The sequence below is a fragment of the Anas platyrhynchos genome, chromosome 7, assembly GCF_047663525.1.
Source record: "Anas platyrhynchos isolate ZD024472 breed Pekin duck chromosome 7, IASCAAS_PekinDuck_T2T, whole genome shotgun sequence".
NCBI classification, from domain to species: Eukaryota; Metazoa; Chordata; class Aves; order Anseriformes; family Anatidae; genus Anas; species Anas platyrhynchos.
In genome coordinates this window covers 9,743,603-9,768,777 of record NC_092593.1, presented here as the reverse complement: position 1 = coordinate 9,768,777, position 25,175 = coordinate 9,743,603, and the positions used below count along the sequence as shown (strand labels likewise).

General features: G+C 37.8%; 1 protein-coding gene across 4 annotated transcripts in view; it reads left to right on the top strand.

Annotated features, from left to right (window-relative positions):
• DPP10 (dipeptidyl peptidase like 10) overlaps positions 1 to 25,175 on the top strand; it is a 487,135-nt gene that overhangs the window by 180,699 nt on the left and 281,261 nt on the right. The window contains exon 1 of one of the 4 annotated variants that reach the window (XM_038182316.2): positions 4,574 to 4,633. The exons of 1 other annotated variant lie outside the window; for it this stretch is intronic. In XM_038182316.2, coding sequence (XP_038038244.1) covers positions 4,628 to 4,633 — 6 coding nt within the window. In that variant the 5' untranslated portion in view covers positions 4,574 to 4,627. Of the gene's footprint in view, positions 1 to 4,573; positions 4,634 to 4,714; positions 4,893 to 25,175 lie in introns of those variants that run through there. 2 more of the 4 variants (XM_038182317.2, XM_038182315.2) reach the window with 2 other exon arrangements.

Genomic DNA, 25,175 nt, shown 5'->3' with positions numbered 1-25,175 from the left:
CGTTTTACCTTGAGGAAGGTAAAATACCATTATTTTATTCCAATGTAGCTTAGTCAGTGTATGCTTCAGAAATGCAGCCCATGGAGAGCGGGCAGGACTACAGAGGGTCTCTCTGCTTTGAGATTGCATGCTGCTGGATGGCAGGGAGATTGGTCCACGGCTGGGGACTGTGGAAGTGACTATAATTTATTGTAATTGCTATCTGACTAACACAGCTAACTTCCAAGACTGCATCTTTGTTTCCCTGCAGTACTGCTGATAACCACACTTCATCTTTCAGCTAAGTCTTGATTTATTGAAAGTATTCAGGTGGTATTGGACTTCAGTTAGGCAGTAATTACTGGAAGAATACTGCTCTTTTAAAAGACATTTAAATACAGGCATTTTATATCTGATTACTGATCATTACCTTCTGAACTGAATTACAGGCATTCACAAAGACCTTTACTAGACCACAGCAGGTGAAATTATCTGAAAATTTAAGTATTTTAACTAAAATATACCTATATTTTGTGGTTTCCAAAAGAAAAAAAAAAAAGTAAAAATAATGTTTCAATTACTTGCTCAAACCTAGGCTCTCACATGTTCATGCTCTATGGAAATGTCATGGAAATGACATTTTTTTTTTCCGGAATGTTCATAATTTTTAATAAATTAGATTTTTGTTTTAACCTGAAAATGTGGTTTTGGGTTCCATGGATTAGTTTTTTACTTTTGCTACCTTTCCTTTCTGTCCCAACCCCATCCCAGGGAATAATATGGGGACATTTATGACATCGTGTGACATTTCATACCGGTACAACGTGGATATTTTATTTTTTATCTGGTGAGAACAGCTCAGTAGTAGAAACATTTTAGTCATGGTGTTTGGTTCCTTTCATCTGTCTGCATTGAAAACATTTTGCTCAGCTGGACTACATTTTAGAAATGCAAAATACAGCATAATAGATATAGGTTGTTTACATATAAGGACTAATCTGAGCTCTCTGGAAATTCACCAGTACTACTTACAGTAACATCTGAGGAATAAACACATCATTATTAATTATTTTAAATGGATATTAATAGTAATGATTTATAAACATCTTTTAAAGAACAAGAGGACACCAAGGACTAATATTAGTAATTGCATTCTTAGCTTTCCAGTAGCACATATCATAGACCAAAAACTTCTTTACATAAATGTTACAGTTTAGTAGGTGTTTTGCTTGTAGTTCTCCCTAGAAAGTTCATTTTTTTCAGGAGGTAATATGACTAACAAAAGATTACTATTTAAAGAATTAAGATACTGCATTCTTTGGGAGGAAAGGAAATGTTAAAACTGCCTTTTTGTATATAAATATTTCCATGGAAATTCAGTAACAATTCTAGCCTTGTAAAATGGAAACTTCTCTCCTCTGTATTTGTGTGCAGTGGTGATGGTTCCACATGCTCTGTTTTCAGTGAGCCTCATGCCTCACTAGCATGGTCCATCTATTTTTGTTGATAAAGAAAGTTACACTTTTCATACCGGATCCTTGCTCCTTCTGGGAAGCACCATCCAGAAGAGCATTTTTGTATGGAAGAGTACACAGACATCAGCAAGGCAGTGCTTCTCTGTAGTCACTGTACCATAGGGGTGGCACTATGTAGAATTGAAGAAACATTATAGAATCATAGAATCATAGAATATCCTGAGTTGGAAGGGACCCTTAAGGATCATCAAGTCCAACTCTTGACACCGCACAGGTCTACCCAAAAGTTCAGACCATGTGACTAAGCGCACAGTCCAATCTCTTCTTAAATTCGATCAGGCTCGGTGCAGTGACCACTTCCCTGGGGAGCCTGTTCCAGTGTGCAACCACTCTCTCTGTGAAGAACTTCCTCCTGATGTCAAGCCTAAACTTCCCCTGCCTCAGCTTAACCCCGTTCCCGCGGGTCCTGTCACTGGTGTTAATGGAGAAAAGGTCTCCTGCCTCTCGACACCCCCTTACGAGGAAGTTGTAGACTGCGATGAGGTCTCCCCTCAGCCTCCTCTTCTCCAGGCTGAACAGGCCCAGTGCCCTCAGCCGTTCCTTGTACGTCTTCCCCTCCAGGCCTTTCACCATCTTTGTAGCCCTCCTCTGGACACTCTCCAACAGTTTCATGTCCTTTTTATACTGTGGTGCCCAGAACTGCACACAGTACTCAAGGTGAGGCCGCACCAGCGCAGAGTAGAGCGGGACAATCACCTCCCTCGACCTACTAGCGATGCCGTGCTTGATGCACCCAAGGATACGGTTGGCCCTCCTGGCTGCCAGGGCACACTGCATATTCAACTTGCTGTCTACCACGACCCCCAGATCCCTCTCTTCTAGGCTGCTCTCCAGCGTCTCATCGCCCAGTCTGTACGTGCAGCCAGGGTTTCCCCGTCCCAGGTGCAGGACCCGGCACTTGCTCTTATTGAACTTCATGCGGTTGGCGATCGCCCAGCTCTCCAACCTATCCAGATCCCTCTGCAAGGCCTTTCCACCCTCATTCGAGTCCACAACTCCTCCAAGTTTGGTGTCATCGGTAAACTTGCTCAAAATACCTTCTATTCCTACATCCAGATCGTTTATAAAAATATTGAAAAGTACCGGCCCTAAAATGGAGCCTTGAGGGACCCCACTAGTGACCGCCCGCCAGCCTGACGCAGCGCCATTCACCATAACCCTTTGGGCCCTGCCCGTTAGCCAATTGCTCACCCATCGTATGATGTTTTTATTTTTGCTTTGGATGGACATCATAGCAGCATCCTTTCCAAGCAGCAATGTATGTATATTGAAAGAACTTTCCAGTGCAGGCAAAATCTTGATCTGTGATGCATTTCAATTGACTCCTATGCTAATTTTCACTAGAGCATGAGTCTGTTCAAATCAGTTTGCAAAAAATGGGATCAACAAATAGTAAAGAAGAATGAGGTTTATACAAGAATAGCCATTTATTCATTTGGCATGTAACCTTTGCGTATTAAGATTTTTCATACACTTTCTTCCCAAAATTCCCTGTTTCAAAGTAAATTATGCAGTGCTCAGTCTCATTAAGTGCTCACTGCTTTGCTTCCATGGAAAGCAGGCTCCATTAAACACCTAATGGTGTTCATGGGAAGCAGAGGTAAAAACAGGCTGACAGGAGGTGTTCTCTTCTTGACTGGAAAAGCTATATGAGGTTCAATGACTGTAATAAAGTTGGCTAGGGTCAGATAAAAAAAAATAAATAATTCCATCATCTATTTACTCTATCTGTGTTTTAATCAATGACTAATGACTTTCTAGTGCCTTTTAGTAAGAAATGAATATCCATATTGGATAGTATTTGGCAAGATAAGGAGTGTAATTACTAGAAAAAAATAGATCACCTGTCTATAACATCATTTTCTAGAGTTTTACTTGTAATGAGGAAGTAGCGATATTTGCAGCTGTCCTTTCATTAAGAAAATAAAGCAGTTGCAGGTGTGTAGTCAGGTGCAATATTGGCTGGAATGTCAAGCACTGGGAGAAGGTACTACTGACATTCTTCCAAATATCATTTAAAGGGATTTATAAATGTGTCAAAGACGGTAAAAATAAATTTCAAGTTACTTCACTAAAATTAAAAAGCTGGATTTAGCAAATATATATTATATTAGACAAACTGTGTTGCTTCATTTGTTCCAAGAGAAAGTTGTCATTATGTGAGAGAGAAGTGATGTATTAGGAAATCATGCTAGGTTTGAAACAGTGGAGCACAATTGACGGTATTCTAATTTTAAAAGTAATTAGAAAAGTCAATACTAATAGGAAGAATAATTGCAAATGAAATTTTACTGAGTAAAGGGCTGTTCTGTGGAGTTTTTTTCTAGAAGATGACACCTTGGATAAATAATTGACCAAATGAGCAATTTGCAGCTCGAGAACGTAAAATGTGAATGCCAGTTCAATAAAGGGGAAAAAAACAAAACTATAGCCATCATACTATCTTTACTGGCAAGGTTATTCCATATGGCAGCAAGCTACTAAATCTAGCATCTTTAGCCCCACCAGTAGACTGGAATTAAAGGAAGATCTCATCATACTTTGCTGGAAACATAACTGAGAAAATCACTAAATTAGAGAGGCCTGATTTGAAAGCTCTTAACCAAGCTGCCAAAGAATGTGACCTTTCTTACTCTCTGAACCCTGAAAGTCCTGTGAAATGGGAGGGTGTTTATAACGAGTGAAAGTTGACCCAAAACAGCGAGTACTGTCCGTCTGCTTTCCCAGTAGTAGAAATAACAGATGCTTTCTCCAGGACAAAGCAGGAAATGTTGCCAGCTGTTTCTTGGCAAATGCTAGCACACGCAGATCCTGGGTATTAGATGGTATCTGCCAGTGGTTTGTAATCAGCAGGGCCTTGGGTATGGAGTGGAGGCAGAGCCTATTGTCCTAACTTGACCTCTTTCTGGTGAGGGCAAGGACACACTTTTCAAGTTCTTTAAGATGTAAATGGTGAGAACTAGGAGCAGAGTGCTTTCAGCTGGTAAAGACAAAACAGGTGGAGGTAGCTGCTCGGACTCCCTTCTTTCCTTCAGCTGGGTGGCTGAAGATCAGGTGAGAGCTCACCCTTGCTCGTTTGGGTAGAAGGAGCATCATCACCTTGTGCCTTGGCCATGAAGGTATGCAGCTGTGTGTGCTTAGCAGCAACCAGAGCTAATTAAAGAAAGCATGTCAGGAAGAAGGAGGAGAGTAGGATATCAGAAAGAACCTGAGAGTACGTGCTTAAGCAGCAGTGAAAGCAGCATGATTTCCAGTTGAAGCAAAGAAGACAGTGCAAGGAAGCTTTTAAAAGAAGTGAGAGGTAAATGTTGTGGTTTGACATACAGAAAATGAGTGGTGCTGGAACTGGAGGCTATTTGGAATCAGATGGAAAGTAAAGTGAGTAGAAAGTTGGATTTGTGAGTGTGTGATACAAAGATAGTTCTGTAAATATAACACTGTGTATGAATGAAGTTACCAAGTGAGCGAGGAGGGCTGAAGTATCAAATAGCACTGAATAATATTAGAAGAGACTCCAGGTGAAGATAGCAATAAATGTCAAAGGAGTGTTGAGATGGAAGAGAGGAATAATAGACAGTGAGGTAGATGCCTGACCAAGAGAAATTGGAGTAGCAAAGACTCTCTGGAAGGAGATAAATTTTTAGGGTTAAACAGCAGAACAAGCCCCTCAAAATGTTTCATTGCTCCAAACTCTAATATTGGCCGATAGATTTGGTTCATGTGATGCTGCATGTTCTATTGCTAGTGAATGAGGAATGATTGCGCAACTTGCAGTAAACTATCAGCACTCCCACAATAGAAATATAAAGTTCCTCAATTGTTTGATGGAGGCTCTCTGGGCACCTAATACAGCTTTCAAAAAAAAATCAGAAAAAAGGAAGATGTGGTGTGCTCCTTCCCTGCTCTTTCTCTCCACAAAAATTTGCACATAGGAAGAATTTTCTGCATGATCTTCTTCGTTTGTTTTAGGATCAAGCTATTTATTTCATGAAATTGAAGTTTAAATCACCATCAGTTGCTAATGCAGAAGTTTTTCATATTCATAGTTATATAAACATAATAGTTTATCTAATTTTTGTCTTAATGTTGATATTTTGTTCACATATTTGTCTTGGTATTTTGTTCTCATAATGATTTCTGAAGTGTCCTTATTTTTTTTAAATCGGCAAAACTAAAAAGAAATAAAAATGCATCAGTCCTCCCTTTAGTTTCACCAGTATAATTAAAGGGCGTTAGATAAAGACTGATACTGTATCCTGTAGCTGAGAGGTAAGTAGATGTTTTACAGCTATAATAATTTGACTTATGCCAAGAAATCTGGTATTGCTTGAATTAAATGTGGCCTTAGTTATAGAAACTATGAACAGCTGTATTGTCCCATGAAATATATGCAGACAAATCCCTGCTGTTGAGACAATGATCAAAGGAAAGTTTTCTGCTGAAGATCCTGTGAAGTGTTTAGGAAAAAAGATATTTTGGAAAACAAAGTGCTGCATTATGTGATCTCTTGTTGGGAAGGTGTTTTCTATGGAACATATCTGAATATTTCAGGCTGCTACTGCCTAATACTACTTCCACTGATCACCTGAGATAGTCCATATATTCACATACACAAATGTATGTGAAACTGTAGGTTGTGGGGAAAGAGGAAAAAGTGATTTATGTTGGACTGAATAGTATTAAGTTAAACCTACTAAGTGATTTTTCTTTTTTTTTTGGCGGTATTGAATTAAACACATTGATTAGGAATCTGTGATATTTTTTAATATGCTTGATAGCTAAGATTGTGTTGTAATTAGGTGTCACATCGTGAAAGCTCTTCTGCCATACACCTTGACTATTATTATCAGATTTAAAAATTAATTTACAGAAACTAATGCTAACCAGGCTCTTGAGTACTCTTAAAATTCCAAAGAGTAAACAATTCTCATGATAACACTTCTGCTGTCATAATATTCATTAATTTTTAAGCAATACACAACATGTTGCAACATAAAAAAATGATCTTGTGTTGTAAAGAACATAAATACAGGTTCAAAACACATTGCAGATAGTGTATATTTTAAATAACTTATTTTAGGGGCACATTTGGGTTATGATGCTTGTCATCGAAACAAACTCAGATTTAGCATGTGGGTATAATGCAATTAAAATGGAAAAATAGATTTTTAAGTAAATGTTAGCATTCAGAGGCAATTGGGAAGTTGACACTTAATCTGGAAGCCCTGATCCTTATTGTCAGATCAGCTAAAGAGATGCTGTATGAAGTGGCTGTCAAATTACATGCTTTAGCAGTTTTTGTAATTGAAATGGTTGCACATAATAACTGTATCATGTCTGGGTACTCTGTATCTAATGCAGCACTGGAATGAATTTTGATTATTTTTTTTCCTGTATGTTTCCTTTTTCTTTCCTTGGATACCGGAATAATCACAAAAAGGTGGATCGTTACACCTCTGATGAGTGTCAGAAAGTTCTGCTGTTGTTACTGTTACTTGGTTGGCTTTGATTTTTTTGAGGGGAAATTTATTTTTCTTTCAAGTCTAGAGACATTTATTCCAAATCAGTAAATGGATGCAAGACTATGGAGGTGGATCAGGGGCAGCTGTGATAACTGAAATAAATAGTTCTTACTGGGTAGTCCTTGGCCTCTAATGGTAAGTGGAGCATTAATTAAGTATAAAAGAACCCAGGTGGTTTTGTGGCTTCAGCAGGAACTCCAGTGCTGGGGTATTTCAGATTTCGTGGGCATACAGAACCCTCTGACCTGCTGCGTGGCAATAGATGAGAGAAAAGAATGAGCAAAGGCAGAGATGAGCTTCATTCACGTGTGTGCCAACGTAATTTGTGTGTGTCTGTTAATCCTCGTGCCTGGCTCTGTCCCTAAAGCTCAATCTTTTGCAGTGTAGAAGGAGCAAGTAAAGTGTTAATCACAAGCACATGCAACAAAGGAAAGTCTCTTTGCTCTGCAAAGAATGCTACAGGTGCATGTGCCAGTTTAACAGGCTGCATAGTGCTTGGGTTTTCATAAACACGACTTGCATCAACTGAAGAATGAGCCTGCTTCATAGATATGGCAGTCTAAGGAAACGGGACTTGTGGATTGTGTTAATCTCAGCTTTGATCCTAATTTTTTAGTCTGTTTTGTCTCTATGCTTATTTCTGTTGAGTGTACCTTGTTGTGTTCTACTTTATCTGCTTGTTGTGTCTTTCTTGTTTCTGTGTTTGTTTGTTTGTCTTTGACCTCAGTTATTTTGGAACAAACTCTTCCTATCCTGTATTGTTAGAAAGTGGAATATTGGAGCAAAAGAGAAAGCATGCGCAGGAATTTATTTTCACCGAATTTGTGTGTTATAGCAGTAAATAGTTGATATTCACCCGTTGGATGACATTAATTTCTATTTGCTGATTTTCCCCTAACTGTCAATGTAAAGTGATGGTACACAATTACCAAAATTTCCCTTGAAAATGTATCCTAGTGACTATATTATATGCTGAACTTATAATCCTAGTATTAGTGATCTCTTTGTAAATATAACAAAGGCAGTATTCAGTATCACTGTACTGGAACACCTTATGGTTTTGCATGGTATAACCATGGGAGAGCAATTGAAGAAACTTTTTAGTATTGCATTTCTGTCCTGAAATTATTTCTTCACGTTTCTAAGAAATTAATAATTTTAGGAGGGAAAAATATCTAACTTAGTAGTGTGTATGTGCATTGCATGTTAGCACAGCTGGTTGTAGGGTATTTGGCATTGCCATGGGAAAATGAATGTTAATGTGGGAGTAAAAGAGCAACTCTGTTTAGATGCCTGCAAATCACCCTGGCATATTGGTTTGTGGATTGTGTGGACTCGGTGAGGTAAATAGAAGATCCAGCATGTGATTTTTTTTTTTTCTACACTGTGGAGATGTAATTATTTAGGTAGCCAATACATAACAAGAACTCTTTATTAATAAAGATTTGTAAGATCAGTGTGCAAGTGTAGTGGCAACATGTGATCTGACGAGCATGGAGAGAATGGAAGATACATATAGGTGGATATCATAGTTCATACTTGTCTGTGATGTAAACATGGTCTAGGCTATATTTTTTACAAAGGTTACCTTAATAAGATTTTAGTCATCATTTAGAGAAGTCTCATGAAGATAACAGATAATGTTGATGTGAAATTTCTTTGTAAATAATAATGTGAAACTTTATTGGGTCAAGTACCTTAACTTTTTGTGTGTGTATGTTAATTGCTTCCATTTGTGTTTATCCTGTTTGTATGTAAATATAAATGTAAACAATCAAAATTCTTCAAAAAAAAATGCTGAAGAAACCTTTCTGCTTTCTTCACAAGATCAAAGTTATTCCTTTTCTTCATTTTCATTGTAAGACGTTTTCAGTTTGATCAAACTAACATCTTTTATGGAAAATTATTCCGTTCATTTTATTTCTAATTCCAGTCTCCCTATGAATACTGCAAAAGCATTGAGATACTCCACCATATGAAATCTCTTCGGTATCTAACACTATTTTAATATATGGGATATTAGAGCTGCAAATAGTTTTGTTTTGAATGATTGAGCAAGAATATGAGAAAAATACAAGGTCACTGGCGAAGCTTTTCCAAATCAGAAATGAATACACAGTTTTGTTGGAATACTATGAAGTTAAGGTTAATTTAGATTTATTGTTCTGCAATGCAGTCAGGGTTATTGTGCACTGTGTGGTTCTTTGGTTTGCTGATTTCATGAGCACACTCTTCCTCAGGTCATCCACGGGGAATGAATTTAGAAGCTTAAGACAGAGGCATACATTATATTTCTTGAACAAAAAGAGCAGCTGCATAATCTGGTAATACCAGCTGGTTATGTACTCCTGGGTATGTGACAGATATAAATACATTTTTGAATATTTTATTTTAGTAGATATACTTTTTTATTTTCCTTGTTATAAACAATCCTGTGCTCAACTTTGGGGAACTTTGTGTGTAGTGTAATCCCTGAATTGATTAACGCTGGTGAGGACCTTCTTGAATAAACGTTTTCCACTGGAAAATAAAGTTATCAGCTCATTTTCCTAGTTCCAGAGTGGAATCTGTGGTCAGAGAGGGGAAAAAAAACACTACCAGAATAACACAGTCCAGCAGTTGCTGACAGAGAACCAGTCATTCTTTGTTTGCTCAACTGTCTAATCCCTCACTTTTAAAATGTGTGCATCATTTCAGTTTCTCTGGCTTAGCTTTCAAGCACTGGCTAGAACGCTGGCTTCACAACTGGATTAGGCAGTCTTTCAGTACCAACAGTTTTTCTTCTGGAGCAATACGTGCACCCTCTAATGAAGTCTCCTTCCACTTGTCTTTTCGTAAGTTTAAAATCCTCTGCCTTCAACTGTAAGATGTTCTTTCTTGCCTGCAGTGTATAGCTTTTAAAATTTTTAATGTAAAAATAGTCAATATCGGATCTATAACCAGTTTTTTCCAGAATCAAAAATACCTTCCTATTCATATACATTTAGTAATTACCATTTTTTAACAACTATTATCATGGTGGCTGTTCACATTGACTTGTTAGCACAGTATAAATTTCCCCCTGCTCCCTTTCAGGGATCTAACCCTTTATTTTGTGAAGGTGATCATTGCATATGACACAACATTCAGCTATGTTAAGATGAATCTTCCCTAAATACTGCCAGCTTATCAAGCAGTTCATGTTTACTCTTATGACTGCCCCGCCCTTGATGTTTACCTGTTTGTTCTTTGCATCATCGGTGGATTTTACCAGCATTGACTCTGTTTCTAAATTGTTTAAGAACATCTTGCTTACAAACAACTTCTGCTTTTCCTTATAAAACTTTTTTTTTTCTTTTTCTTTTTTTTTTTTCCCCCCCAATTCCCTCCCCTCAATCTGCTTCTGATACAGAATTCAAAAAAGTTATCTCATATAGCCAGCCAGTTCTTTGTCTTTGGGTTATTTCCTACTAAGAATGTTTAGGTCAGATATTTTACAAAACAATTGCAACTACATGGCTTTCTAGTCTTCTGGAGTACATGTGAAGCCTCAAGATTTATTGAGCTATAAGTTTTGAGTACAAGTGACTCAGAAGCTATCCCAAGTAGATGTCTGCTGTGTACTTTGATTGCTAGTGAAGTGAGAGGTGTGCTCATCTTCTTTCCAAATACAGATGGGAAATACAGAATTCTTCATCCCTCTCTGTTATTATTCAAAGTGTTACCGTTCTGCTTCATCATAGACCTGTATTATTGCAATGTGTTTAGGAAAGAAACAAAAACATCCCAATGTCTTTCTTGGCAGGTTTTTCCTTCTGTCTCCTCAGTTTTTCTTCTGTTGGTTTTCTACATTTAGAAATTTCTGTACCTTTTGTCAGCGTTCCTGCCAGTCCCTGAAAGCTGACAGCCTGTCTCACTAACTTGCTCTCTTATGAGGTCTCAGCCAAATTTTGGTGCATTGTGTTCAAAGAAGAAACGACATGGGGTTACCTCTGGAGATTGTTTCTCACTCATATCTTTATCACCTCTTTTAGACAATGGTGTCTTAATAACAGGGCTTCTGCAATAAAAAAAGGTTTCTTGTTGGTGCAGGTCATTGGAAAGAACTTTATATCATCTTCATTTGTTACAGACATGCTGGGAGGCAAAAAAAACAGCATTTAATATGTGTGAGCAGTCTGACTTTGGTACTGGTTTCACTGAGAGGACATGGATAAGTCAGAAGGGTTTATTTTCAGGAGTGCTGCTGGAATTTCTTGTTCTGTTTGTGCACACTGTCTTGCTGTGCCAGACAGTGTTTGCAGTGCATGACTTCTTAATATTGATGTACCAGTCCTCCTGACACAGGGCAGCTCCCAGAGATAAAGTGTCTCATAACAGAGGAAAAAAAATGTTTTACAGCCAAGACTGTAATGAAAGGGGTTTTACTGTCATCACACTTCTTTGGGCCATGTCTATTCTGTGCTGGGATATGGTAGTTGGGGCAAAATCTGTGAGTTATCAGGCTACATAAGTGATCTTTTGACTGGGAACTATATGTAGGTTGTGCTTTGAAATTGTTCTAACACAGTAGTGTTGACAGGCTCAACCAGTTGCCTTCATGTCTGTGTATTTTACCTCCTTGGCAAAAAAATTGGTAGGCAATACATAATTATGCTTTCCTCCTCTGATGAAACTGATTTTGTGTGGGAGGATGCCAGCATGGGCACCCAGCTGTAAGGGGCAGGCATACCCCACACATTTGTGCGTGGGTAAAAATGATGGACTTCTGTCCCCCACATAGGAAACCATGACCTTTTAATCATCCATAGTTATTTTACTCCTACATAAAGAAGAAGAGAGAGAGCCCTGATGAGTGTGCTCCCCTCCCTATGGGTGAGTTTTTTTCATAAGCTCTCCTTTCCTAAACTTCCCTAATGATGTCAGGTGTCTGCAGGACCTCTAACAGATGGCTGCACACAAACTGCACTTCTTGGGCTCTGATGTACTTTCTTCAGTATTTAAAGTGCAGTTCTTAATAGTTGCTGTCATAATTTTGGGGTCGCTTTTTTTCTTTCCTTTTTAAAAGCGGAAAACAAGTGCATTTAACCATGAAAGCAGGTACAAATGTATTCCGGTTAGAGGATAATAATGAAAAGTCAGAGAGATTAATGTGCTGTTACTGTTTATTCAGTACTGCATTACTTGTGACTAACTACAATGGATGAGACCTTCTTTCTGCCTCATTAAATAAGTTAATCATGTAAATCAGAAGCAAAAACACTTTGGATAGTGTGAGTATAGGTTGAGCATCAGATAAGCACTTTTTACCACTGGGTATTAAAGGAAAATTGACAACATACAGGTGTCCAGCTACAAAACATTAACATTGGTCTTCCGTTATCTCTAAAGTAAATGAACACAAAATTAAAAGGTCAGACTGGTGCATGTTTCAATCAGGACTACATGGCCACTGACTGGAATTTCTTTCAGAGAAAGAGGTGTGCTTGAAAGGAAATAGAAGTACGTGAAGAGGATGATCAAATTATAATGGGCATCCCAATATATTCAGGTGAAAATAAAGTCTTTATGGATTTTGAGCCGTAAATGAAAAGCATATTTTTTTTATGAAGTAGATTTTACTAAAAGTTCTAGGTACTGCTTTGCTGGCTTACTTGGGGATAAAACAAACAAACAAAATGCAACAACAAAATACAACAATGTACTATGGGTTCAAAGCTAAAAGAATGAAAATGTAAATTAGGACATAATCTGGACAACCAGGGAAGGAATAAGAATAACATTTTTAGATGAAGCTAGCACTACAGTGATAAAGAAATGCAGCTTTTAGTATTACAAGATAGAAATAGGAAAAAATAACTCACTATATCTGAACACTTGTCCAACACATTTTTAAGCCAACGCTGAGCTGAAGAGACTCAAGAAACTTCAGGGTTTGATATTTGATTTTTAATCAGGCTTAGTGCTTACATTTTCTGTTTGCAGATGAAATTGGAAAAAAAAAAGTGGTGATCCAAGTTTTTCTTCTGTTTTCTAAACCTGAGTATTGCTAGAACTCTTTTTTTTTTTTTTTTTTTGTCATCATGGTATTTCTAATCTACAGGTATCAGACAAAGAAATCTTAAAGACTGGCTACTTCATTACAACAATAAAATGACAGTATAGGTAACTGTCAGAAATTGGATTCAAGGATACAGAAGTATTGCAAAAGTATTATCTTCCTTTTTTTTTTTTTATCTTTTATTTTACTTTTAGAGATTGTAGTGATCACAGGGGAAGCAAACAAGGAAGGCTGCAAAAGAATATTGAGAAAATGCCACCACTTTATTGGTCGGAAGGAAATGAGTATGGATGTAATGCAGAACTTTCTAAAATCAATGGAAGGTGCTCGTTAGTTTCAGCAGTATTTGGTCAAGGCTGAATGTGAGTGTGAATGTTACATAATTAGGCTTCCGGCTGCTATTTCACGCAACAAATTGCACTTATACTGAACTCCTTTGAAAAATAGGTTATGTCTTTGCAATAGACATAATCTATAATTCAAACCACTAGTATATAGCTTTAGTATCAAAACCCCTCTTCTTCAATTTCTGGATGACAGTGTAGTAGCTAGTGTTATTTTTTGTTTGTGTGGCTTTTTGTGTATTATTTTTTTTGTGTGTGCAATGCCTATATGAGTTTGGTAGTAAAACCTTATATAAAATTGTCATTGAAATGTACGAAAATATGGCTTAAATCAATTTCATAACAATAATAGATCTAAATGATATGTGCAAGAGAGTAGTAATGAAAAAATGTATAACAGTTTTAAAGTTGCATTCTAGTCGGGAGTTGGTAAATCTCTGGAGGCTTGAGCTTCATTACAACTGACTTAGTTTTTCTTGGAAAGCTTCGATGTGGGGGTGGGTGGGGTGTTTGTTTTTTTTTTTTTTGTTGTTGTTGTCAATGCATTCAGTTACAGTATGGGAAAAGTCAAAAGTAGCATCAGATCACCTTCCACTTTGTGATCAAATGAATCCAACTCTTAATCTAACTTTTGTAGCAGATTTGTCCTCAAAGAGGACCTACAACTAAAATAAATATAAGGTAGGAATGTGTAAGGACTGCTCTCGTGATGACATTTCTATTCAAGGTAATAGAAAACAGGCCAAAATGTCTCAATTTGATACTTATACCATTACATGCAGAAATGTTTTCAGAACAGTTAATGATATTTTGATACTCTTGAAACTAATCCTTAGCTTTATTTTGTTTGTAGTGATGTTCTTTTTATTGATGATTGAAAGAATATACAACTTTTTTTTTTTTTACAGTAAAATTAAGTACAGGTTTAATTTTTTTCCCATTTGTATTCTGTAGCAGTGCAAGTGGGAATACAATATATAGCTTACAATGACAAAAAAATCAATTTAATAAGTCGGTTTCAATTGAAAATATAATATATCCTGTATAAGACACTGCAATGTGGCAGACTGTAAATATTAGGGAAGGCCTACTATAAATGAAACAACATAATTAACACTCTTTGTTCATGATAGGCAAATAAACAACCAAGGCAGGTCTTTTTCAGTGATGGATAACATCTTTATTAAAGAATTAATCTAGATATCAAACCAGGATCTATCTAGTACATAAATCAGGGTCTTGTGGTTCCATTTACAATTCCTTTTACAACCCAAGTGCTAGGTTTATTGCCATATAGCCCAATAATTCATTGTTGAGGGATGCCAAGCCCCTTTCTCCTTTTTTTTCCTATTCTCACTGAAAGTGGAGATACATTTAGTACCCAATAACATCACTGATTTGTTCTATTGTTAGCCAGTAGCTTAAATTCTGAATGTCTAATGATAATGATATAGCTTTATTAAGAATTTTGCAGTTCTGGTGATAAAATGTATTTATATATGCTAAGTGTTTAGTTTCCTCAACGGGTTTGTGAGGTCAGGGTTGCCCTGCTTGGGACACTTGTAAAAGCTCTTAGTCCCATTTCTTTCTGGTTTAGAATACTGCTTGGGATAAGGTTTCTAGGTTGTTTAGACCTAATAGATTTATTATATTTGTCTGTGAGCAGGCTTCTAGACTGATTACTTAAGAACTTTCTGAGATTTTTGTACTTTGATGTGCAATGGATTAGTTGATGATGTTGTTTAAAGAATTAACAGATTTGGGAGATTGCTGCTACTGAATGGGCTCAGCAACTGTTGTTTCAGGTTTCCAGCTAATGCAGGAAGATATGTTTTCAGGGATTATACTCTTCAGACTCTAGAACTTCCAAAGCAAACACAGTAGGATTTTAACTTTGAGAAAACAAGTCTAATCACCAAGTCTCAAAAAAAATAAATCATGGTTTAGGTTGATCTGTTACTAATAAAAATACTATTTCACAAAAAGCAGGGGATTTTGAAAACACCCCAGTACTAGTGACCCTGTGGTTTGGTGTGAAGTCACCTAAGTTTCATTTCCTATCTAGATACATTTATATTGTAGCTTTTCTTAAACTTTTTTTTTTTTTTTTAATTTTTGTTACATTGCTAGTTAAATGTCTTGTGTTTCAAGTGCCTTACCTGAATACTGTTGGTAGCAGCATGGTACCTTTAGTGAGTATTTGTATGGCAACAGCTCTGCTACTGGGTGATAAAAAATCTCAGTATATTAAAATATAGCTAAATATGAAAAATAAAGAACCTCCTGTTCTTGGAGAACTTCAGGATTTAAACAAAAGGATGTATGGTACAAATGTGATATGCCATAAAACCTTGCTGTATTGAAACTAGAGAGCACCGAAGTTGTAATAAGATTACCCACATGGGTATTTTTAAAAAGTTCAATTATGTGTTTCTTTGCCTAGTTGAGAAAAATAAATCTCTTGTTTCAGAGCACCTTACTTACATTAGTTGGTTTAAGGTACATCATAGCTCAGGCACGTTATCTTCAATCAAGAAAGCAATAACCTTTTTCTTATAAATTTAAAAAAAAAAGTGGAAAAGCATTCCTGATGAAAACTGTTTCAGCTAAACTGAAATCAGCAAATCACAGCTGTCTAAACTGGTGTTAAGATGTTATATGCCCAAATCATGGTTCACCCAGGTTTGTGATCAAAGTTCATCATGATTTTAGTACCAAGTGTAAATAATATATTATTATGCAACATAACTGGCATTAGCAGTGGAGAAAACAGGTGGTGCAAGTCGAATGGAAAAAGAAAACTTGAGTAATGATGAAGGCTAGCAAATAAGTTACTCCCAGATTAGCAGTTAAAAATAAATAAATAAAATTCTTGGGATTAAATAAATGGACTACAGTTCTTCTGTAGGAAGCTGCTTTAATTGCTATTTTGTTTCCATAAGTCACTGCATAAATTATATCTTCTCTGTAAATTCTCTTTGTTTTTGGCTTTGCCTCCTGGGGTTTTAATTTATCAGAGTTGTCATCTCTTGAATATTATCACAGATTGAAATGTACAGTAGACACCTGGAGGCTTTTACGTTTTTCCATCCTTGGGCTCTGTAGAAATAGGACCATCTGGCCAGTAGGTCTGGAAGCATCAACATTCCCTCATTAAATGTGTCTGAAGTCCTCACTTTCAATCTGCCTCATTTAGCTACCTTAGGACTGTAGTTAGGTGGTTTGCTGTTTTCACCTGTTCACAAGTGATTTCAATGTGTGCTCCAAACTGATGCTAACATCTCAAACACCCATCTCCATCTTTAGGCTTTGTTAGCACTTGGCTACTCCTGGAATAAGAACCTGGGGGTTACGAGTGGTCTTTTTCCCCAAATTCTTGTTACTGATTCAGAAATAGTTTTCTAGCACAGAGCCTAAAGGGGACCCTGCTGGGTAATCTGGTGGGTGTTTCTTGTAACACAATCAGCAGGGAAGTGCCTGCTTCCAGGAACAGCTGCTGCTCAAGATCTCTGAGGGGGGAGCAATGCAAACCTTTCCCAAGTCAAACAGAGCTCAGGATCCCCAGTGTTACCTGTCAGCCTTGGAAAAAAGAGTCTGAAGGAGAGCTCAGCTCTCTGGTAGTCTCTGGGAAGGTGCTCAACTTTTACGCTGGGAGAAAAAACATCATCTAGTTGTGAACTAGCTGAAGACTGTCATCTTGTAGTGTATCCTGGGGAGAAATTAGAGCCCAGAAAGGAGTCTTGTTTTGATTATTACAAGTGCCTTAACTGCCTGTCAGGAGATGGTGACAGGCTGTAAAACCCACTTCTATTTTGTGTGCTCTGCAAGAGTTGACAGCAGCTTATTGTGAGCTCAGAAATGATGTTGTCGCACTGTCTTGCTAATCGAGAATATTTTTTCCTCTCTGTAGCTAATAAATACCTTTTAAAACTTTCAAATAAAAGTGGAGAGTCTGCAACTCTAAACAGAATCCTGTACCAATTAGCTCAGTCATGTGCATGTGTCACCAGATGTGAATGGCTTTGTGTTCACTGAGACTAGTTACAGGATCAATCATTACAAGTATTTGGCCCAACCTCGCTTCTATTGAAGACTGAAAAAAATCTCCCGTGTAAAAGAAAAACAGCCTGAAAATGTGCTGCTGTGATATGAGCATAAACAAGGACTTACTCGAAGGACCATCAGGTTGAATGAGAAATCTCAACGTGAGCTTTTCCATTGGCTCCTCCAGGACTTAGATTAGAGAGGATTTACTGACATGAGGCTTTATTTTCAAGCCAGCCAGACTGTTGCGGGTTGTACATCTTAGGTCCAGCCTGTATGCAAGATGTTGGGACCTGAGGAGCCTCACTGAACTGTATGCAACTGCAGTTATGCACATATACATGCCTATGAAAGGCTGAGCTGATCATCTCTAATTGGCATTTGTGGACAGTTTTTCTTCTTTCACTTCTACTGCCTATGATTAAAAGTTGTGCCCACACTGCACAGATTGCTTTCCACAGTGACTCCAGCAGTTCACTGTCTCCTTTCTGTTTCACTCCAAGTTTTAATTTATCATAGGGAAAGCAGATTTGTAAACTTGAATTTGCACAAATAAGACTTGAACCTGTGATTGACAGACACAGCACTAACTTTAATAACCAGGAATTCTTGGAGAAGCAAAATAAATATTGATGTTCTCTCCTTTTTTCTTGTTTTGCCTGAAATATATGCAGGTCTATCATTTACTCAGAATAAATGTACATCTGCCAAAGCTTTGGAAGATATAAACCATTCCTGTGTGTTTGCATACTTCAGGTTTGTTTTGATATCATTTCTCTTCTTGTTTATCCCATTTTCTTTGTAGGGAGATAGCTCTCAAAATTAGTGTTGCTTGAGATATTTTCATCTGAAGGTAAAATGTACCATGATTCAGTAGAATAAGTATTATGTTTAGTTTTAAGTTGCTGTCAAGAGTGGACCTGAATCACGCACTTGTCAGGCAGAGGAAGTCAGAGAAAGTCAGGGAGAAAGTAAAGCTGGAGACTTTTACCCCTGTCTCCAGATACTGCAGCAGCAACAGCATGTAACACCATATGGGGCAGCTCTGAAGGCTTTGCCCAGGCCAGTCCCATCACCATCCTCAAGAACATACACAAGCACCAGATGTTCTGATTAAACATGATGTTGAATCTGGTGCTCGTTGACCCACTGTGAAACATCTCCACCCTCCTGTGAGGGAATCACTGTGCCCTCGAACCTCTCACAATCTGTCTGTCGGTGGTTCGTGCTGATTTTTATGTGAACAGAGGAATGTACAACGTGGTGACCTCATCCATTTGTCTAGAAATACTGTTTGAGCCTGAGTTGCCAGCCCCTTCTTGATGATTCTGCCTCTTGCAGCTGTGGTACACCTGCTTTTTTTTTTTTTTTTTTTTCCCCTGATATAACCTGTCTTCACTGCAAGGACATGTATGCAAGTGCTGAGTGGAGGTTGTGAAAAGGTGCCACTCCTCCTGGTGTGCTGGATGTCAGAAGCCTCTGTCCCTTACTTCCAGCTTCAGGGAAATCTTTCTACAAGTTGCCTCCAACTCCAGCAGCCATCTCTACACAAGTAATACCTGTGCTGACTGCCAACATGCAAAAGTTTGGGGTCTGGCCTCCTTGTCTACTGACCCAGACCATAACTTGCTCTGGGAAGGGTACAAATGAGCCCTTCTGCAGAGAAAGGGTTAGTTCTGGTGCATCAGCCACAGCTGCTCACAAGACTTGGCAGTATCCTAACTCCCAAATGTGGGGTCAGAAATTAGAAAGGCTCAGCTGATGGGAACATAGAGTTATTTCTTCTCTTCTGCCATTATTAGTATTTGGCTTTGTCTATCCTTCTGAGTTAAATCTCATGGAGTAGGATGAGACGTTGCTTTCTGCCAGTCGGTAGGTGCGTCATGGCATGAGCCACGCATCACTGCTGCCAGAGCCCATGGCAAGGTCCCTGGTGGATCAAAGCAACAAGCTGAACAAAAGTGCTCATTTAACCCCCTGTGCTATCCTTGAGGGCTTCCTGGCTTCATAAAATGCATTTTGGTCTCTGTTATGATGATTTGATATGTGAATGATTTATGCACCTCAGGCAACAACAGTGAAAGAATATTGAAGAAATACTGAAATAGAAACCAGGGGCAAGATACCTGCCTCAGTCTGAAAGAGCAGTGCCATTGTCTCCTTTCCAACTATTCAACTGGAGTTTGAAAATGAAGGGATGAAACTAATTTACTGCATTCTTCATACTTATAAGAAATAACCTCTCACTGAAGTTAGGCATGAGTGGCTATTTATAGGGTTCAATCAAGAAGAAAGTTTTGTAGTCAGTTGAGAGAGAAAGCATAAATAAAGCATTAGCCCTTATCTCTAAATAGGGGTCTGCACTAAGGGAATCTGCTTTATAAATGGCAAAATCGAGGCATAAAATGATGCACGTGCTTCTGTGCAAACTTCCACCAGACATAACCACCGTGCTGGAGGAGCACAGAGCTTGTTCTGCCTGAGCTGTGTGAGTGCTGTGCATCTGAAGTCTTCGGGATGTGATAGATTGGGAGAAAGTCTGTGGAGTCAACTTGCACATGAGCAGTCACATTTTCGAATGAATCCGTGAGGCTGGGGATTCAGCTGGGAAGCATAAAAAATGAGTAAAAATAACCTGATTTTTCTGCATCAGGTTTCTCAGTTATTCTGAGGAAAAAAAAAAAGTATGAAAAATCATTTTAATCACATCAGTAATTTGTGTGAGAACAGACGTGGGACTCTTACAAAGAAAGCATTGTTTCAGATATGAATAAATTTAAAATTAACAGTAATACCTACTTTCAGGAATACACAATCCATCTTCTATTGGAGCTTGTTACTGTAAATGTGCATGAGTTTAATATATATGCAGCTAAGCAGCTAAAATCATATATGTATTTAGCTGCTTTAGCTGCATATATATATATATATATATACACACATATATACAAAGAAGGTTAAGTTAATAGATGTTATCTAAACTCCTATACTTATAGGAAATATCTGAAATACAGTGAACGACTGGGGTGAGCTCATTCAGTCTTGCAGGCAATAACGAGTGCTGTCTGCTGAAGCCATTCATTATATTGCAAACTGTTTTGTGCACGCTCCATCCAGCTTCAGCTGAGAGAGATCCCAGAAGTTGGTATCCTACTTGCAGTACAAAAGGGTAAGTTAGAAGTCACTGTACTAGTGCCAAGTTATACCAGCCTGGACCTGGTGAGGGTGGGCAGAATAGAGCCCTCTCTGTTCACTCACAGTTTATGAATGTGAGCAAAGTATCTTGCTCTGTTTTCAAACAGAGAAAGAAAAATGGCCTGTTCAGTGTTAATCTGCAAAACGGTATGAAGTGAAAGCTGCCAATTCCTTTCATAAAACTGAACAAGATAAAGGTCCACTGAATGTAAGCCTGAGACTTCAAGTAATAGCGTGACTGCTCATTGCTATATAGAAAACTAATCCAGAGTGTAAAGTTAATTAGCATTAATCACAGAGAAATTGTTGTCTGAAACAAATGTATTCTTTGTGCATGAAGCAGACTTAGGAGCATCTACTCATCCTAATATTCATAATTTCAGATCAAACTTTTTCTTACTATGCAAAGTTGGTAGTGTGAATGCTTTAAAATGGGAGACATCTTATTGTAGTGTGCATAAATTCTGATAGCACTGATTTATATCAAATCCAATCTGAACTGCGTACATGTGATTAACATTTTAAGCTAATATCCAAATCAGGTTGTTATTTTTATAACCTATCAAATGAAAATTATGAGACACTTAAAAATGAAAAAAAAAACCCTCAACAGATTCATGAAGGGGATAATGAGGGAGACATTAGCTGTTTATAAAAGATAATATCTCATGCAAATTTGACATTACATGTCTTACTGAATATTATTAGATGTTCATTGGCTATGCAAATATTATTCATTTTTTGTAAATGTTGTCTGCTCTTCAATCAGCATAAGGAAACATGAACTTCAGTGCTATGGTTTAGCATCTTTCAATGGAAATATAAAAGAGCTACGCTACACACTTGTCTTTGATCAATGCTTAGAATAAAAACAAAATATTAATAGTTATTTACAGTGTTCACTCTAAGGGGACAGTCGGTTGTTTAACTACATAAAATACTTAAAATTTTAATAAGAATAAATGAAATGTATTCATAAATTCTAAAATTGTCATCTATTCATATTTATTGTGTAGCACAAATATTTCTGAGATCTGTAAATTGACAGGCATGTGGAAGACCTGACACTTCATCTGTTGGGTTTCAACAAGATGATGATTTTAAGGGTAGCTTGCAATAGTATTTTTCAGCTGAGGAAAACGTAAAGTGTTTTATTCTTTCTTCATAAAAATTGACATGGCTACATAGTGTGGACTGGAAAAGAATTGGACATGAATTTTCTTATGATTGAGCAGGCCTTTTTAAATTTTTCTAATTTAAAGATGAAATATAAGTCATGATTTAAAATACAGCTGCCAGTGAACAGTGGAGACAGGATTCTTGGAGCTTCTGGGTCATCAGAAGCAGTCCTCTGCTGTGACTTGTGAATATATCATATAATCCTTTTCATGAATTAGATAAATCCTGTCTTCAAGCTGTTCTGTGTTTTTTGCCCCAGGAGGCCATTCCAGGATCTCTCTCTTCTGATAGTTTGAAATTGTCCTCTAATGTCCTGGCTAAATGTATTCAAGGCGACTTATACCCATTTGTTCCTGTGCCAGCATTACTTTTTTTTTACTTTTTTTTTTTTTTTTTAATTTAAAGTATATTTTCCCTTCATGGTGTGCCCCTGAAGTGTTTTCTGAGAGCAATCATTAGCCTAAACAAGCTAGGCTTTTAGCCTTTTCTCCTAAGATTGAAGCCTTTTCCCTAATTAAAATGCCTCTCTGCATCTCCTCAGGTTTTAATTCTTCTGTATATTTTAACCCAGGTGAACATGAATGTTCAAAGCCTTCAAAACAAAACTGGTGCCTTGTACAGTGCTGATTAGTACTTACCGTCTCTTCTTGGCAATATCTCTGCCTACACAGGAATTTACTTTTTTTTCTTTTTTTTTTTTTTTCCCTTTTCCCTACTTCCTCCACAGAAGACAAGTGCATTTTGATCCCTTGCCCCCTAGGCAATTTCTAATTTCATGATGCTCAGTTTATAACCATAATTCTTGCTCATCATTATATGTGTGACCTTGTACTTAGTAGCATTAAATTACATCAATTGTCTATTTCCCCTGTTTTCAGTCATGCAATTCCTCTTGTTTGATATCTCAGCTGACTTTGATATCAATGTTACTGCAAAATTTGTGTCACCAGCAGACTCCACTAGGGCTCCTCTTTCTGTGCCAATCATTAATGAGCAAAAAAGCTGTCCTCTGGTTCTCCATGTGATCTCCCTCCAGTCAATCCTTATCTGCTATAAAGTTCTCTACTTTAGATGGTTCCATCCATCCATAGTCCTGCAAATCCCTTGCACCTTCAGTTTAATTAACATATGACATGCAAGTGAATTACTGAAGGTCTGAAAAGTGAGATCAAATCTGTCTATCCTGTTAAGAAAATCTACCAGGGACTAGCAGGAGTTTTTGTACTTAGCTGCTCCAGAAGACACATGTTGGTGCTTTGTCTTGGATTTGTGACTTTTTCTGCTAAGATCTAACTTCTTTTTTTTTTTTTTTCCATGAAACCTTGTCTTTCACTGATCCTAAACCAACATATCTGAAGTTGTCTATATTACTGTACTTTGGTAAATTGTTTTTGTAATGTCTTAATAGTAAGGAACCGAAACTGCTAAAACCAAAGTCATGCAAGAGTAAAAGTGCCACTTGTGGAAACTGATTTATACTGATGGTATGTCCACACTAGAAGGCAGAGCTGTCATTTTTGCATATGTTAGCTTCTCCACTCTTTAATTTATCAGCTGTAAAAATTCATGTGCATGTAGGTCATGTAAGTATATCCTGTGGGCACATTCTGGGTGGTAGCAAGCATCCTGGCACCGCTTTCCTACCTGTGCTGACCTGCCTGTGCCTCTGCTGCCTTTGCTGTATGGACACCCACAGGGCCATTCCAAACTCAGCTGCCCTTCAGCATCTCCACCTCGGTAGCCAGTCTTAACTTGTGTGCTGCTGCTGCCTGGGACAGGGTTTTGTAAATCCAGTGATCCCGCAGCTCCAGCTACACTTCACCCATGTGCTTTAGACATCCCTAATATGTGTAGTAGATGTACTGAGCAAGAGCCAGGTAACTTAAAGAAAATCAAATGTGTTAGCAGCACAGAACACAGGCTGGAGCCAATCACCAGTTTTTCGGACTCTAGCACAGACAGATCCCTTTCTTTTAGAAACAACCTTGGGTTATATTTTATTCATAGAGATATTCCCTACATCATTGCCTTGCATGATTCCTGCTGCGTACAGATGCGAATATAGTGGCTTTAAATCCACCTGACTGCTGCATATGTCCTTGAATCAGCAGTCTGCAGCGCACTTAGCAGCATTATGATAGCTATTATTTTCCTGCTTCCCAGTGGGCTACCGTTCGTTCCAATCCTGACAAAGCCTCCAAGTGCCAAATCCAGAATTTTAACATTCAATTAACGCTCTGTTTTGTTCAGGGAGCATTTTACAATGGCAATATGCTGCTTGTGTATCATTATAAGAGTAGTCTTTGCAAACACCTTGCTGGAATTTGTGTCACAAAGGACAACAAAAATGGAGCTGTAATTACATATCTTGATAAAGCACAACTGTGTTGGTAGTTTGCCCTAAATTTCAGCAATTCATGATTAAAAACAGTCTCTTCCATCATATTTTTCTTGTATACTACTTATCCGTGACAGGATTTTCTTTGCCTGCTTTTTTTTTTTTTTTTTTTTTGAGAAAGTTGCTGTGATGATCTGTTAGTGAGGTTGTGTGACTTGGCCTTTGCACCAACCATTATTTTCTTTGGCAGACTCCCTCTTCCTTTGGGAGGATTTAGGATACCTAATATATGTGTCTAAAATATAAAGAATGTCAGTGTCTTTGGGTTAAATAGAGCTTCCGAAAGTATCGGAGAAAAACTTCAGCAGCTGTCTGAAGTTGAATTACAATCTATATTTGGTTCATATATATTAGTAGCGAGCATAAGGAGTTCCAAGGTAGAGGATGAATTTGGGCTTACTCAGGCTGTGAGTACTCTCAGCAGACCTAAGATAAAATAGAATTTGATTTGGCCACTTTGCTTTGCTTATTTTCCAATACCCAATTTGTGTTTCCTGAACCTGGTTTGGTCAGTTAAATGCTTAATAAATACTAGCTCTACATTATTTGAGGAAGACGCAGCTCCCAGCTGGGGTGAGCAAACCAGGAGAGAAAACAGGTAATTAACAGGCCTAGAAAAGTGTGGACAACCAAATTATTTTCCTGTCTTGTCTTGTACGAGAGTTATGCATGGATATGCAAAACCCCTGCAATGCTACAGGGACTGGTGCAGACTGACAGGGGATTTATGATCTGCTCAGCACTGCTGCTGTAGGACAAAAAGGACTTCAGGAAATGATGCCAACATTTCACCTGAAGTTTCAGATTTGCTTGAAGCTTAAATTCAACTTTTAGAAACATCACCATTTTTCCACCTATTCAGCTTGAATCTGTCAGTGCCTATGTAGGCTTTAACTTACTATCTAGCAAGACAGAGAATAGTAAAGAAGATGACTGAGG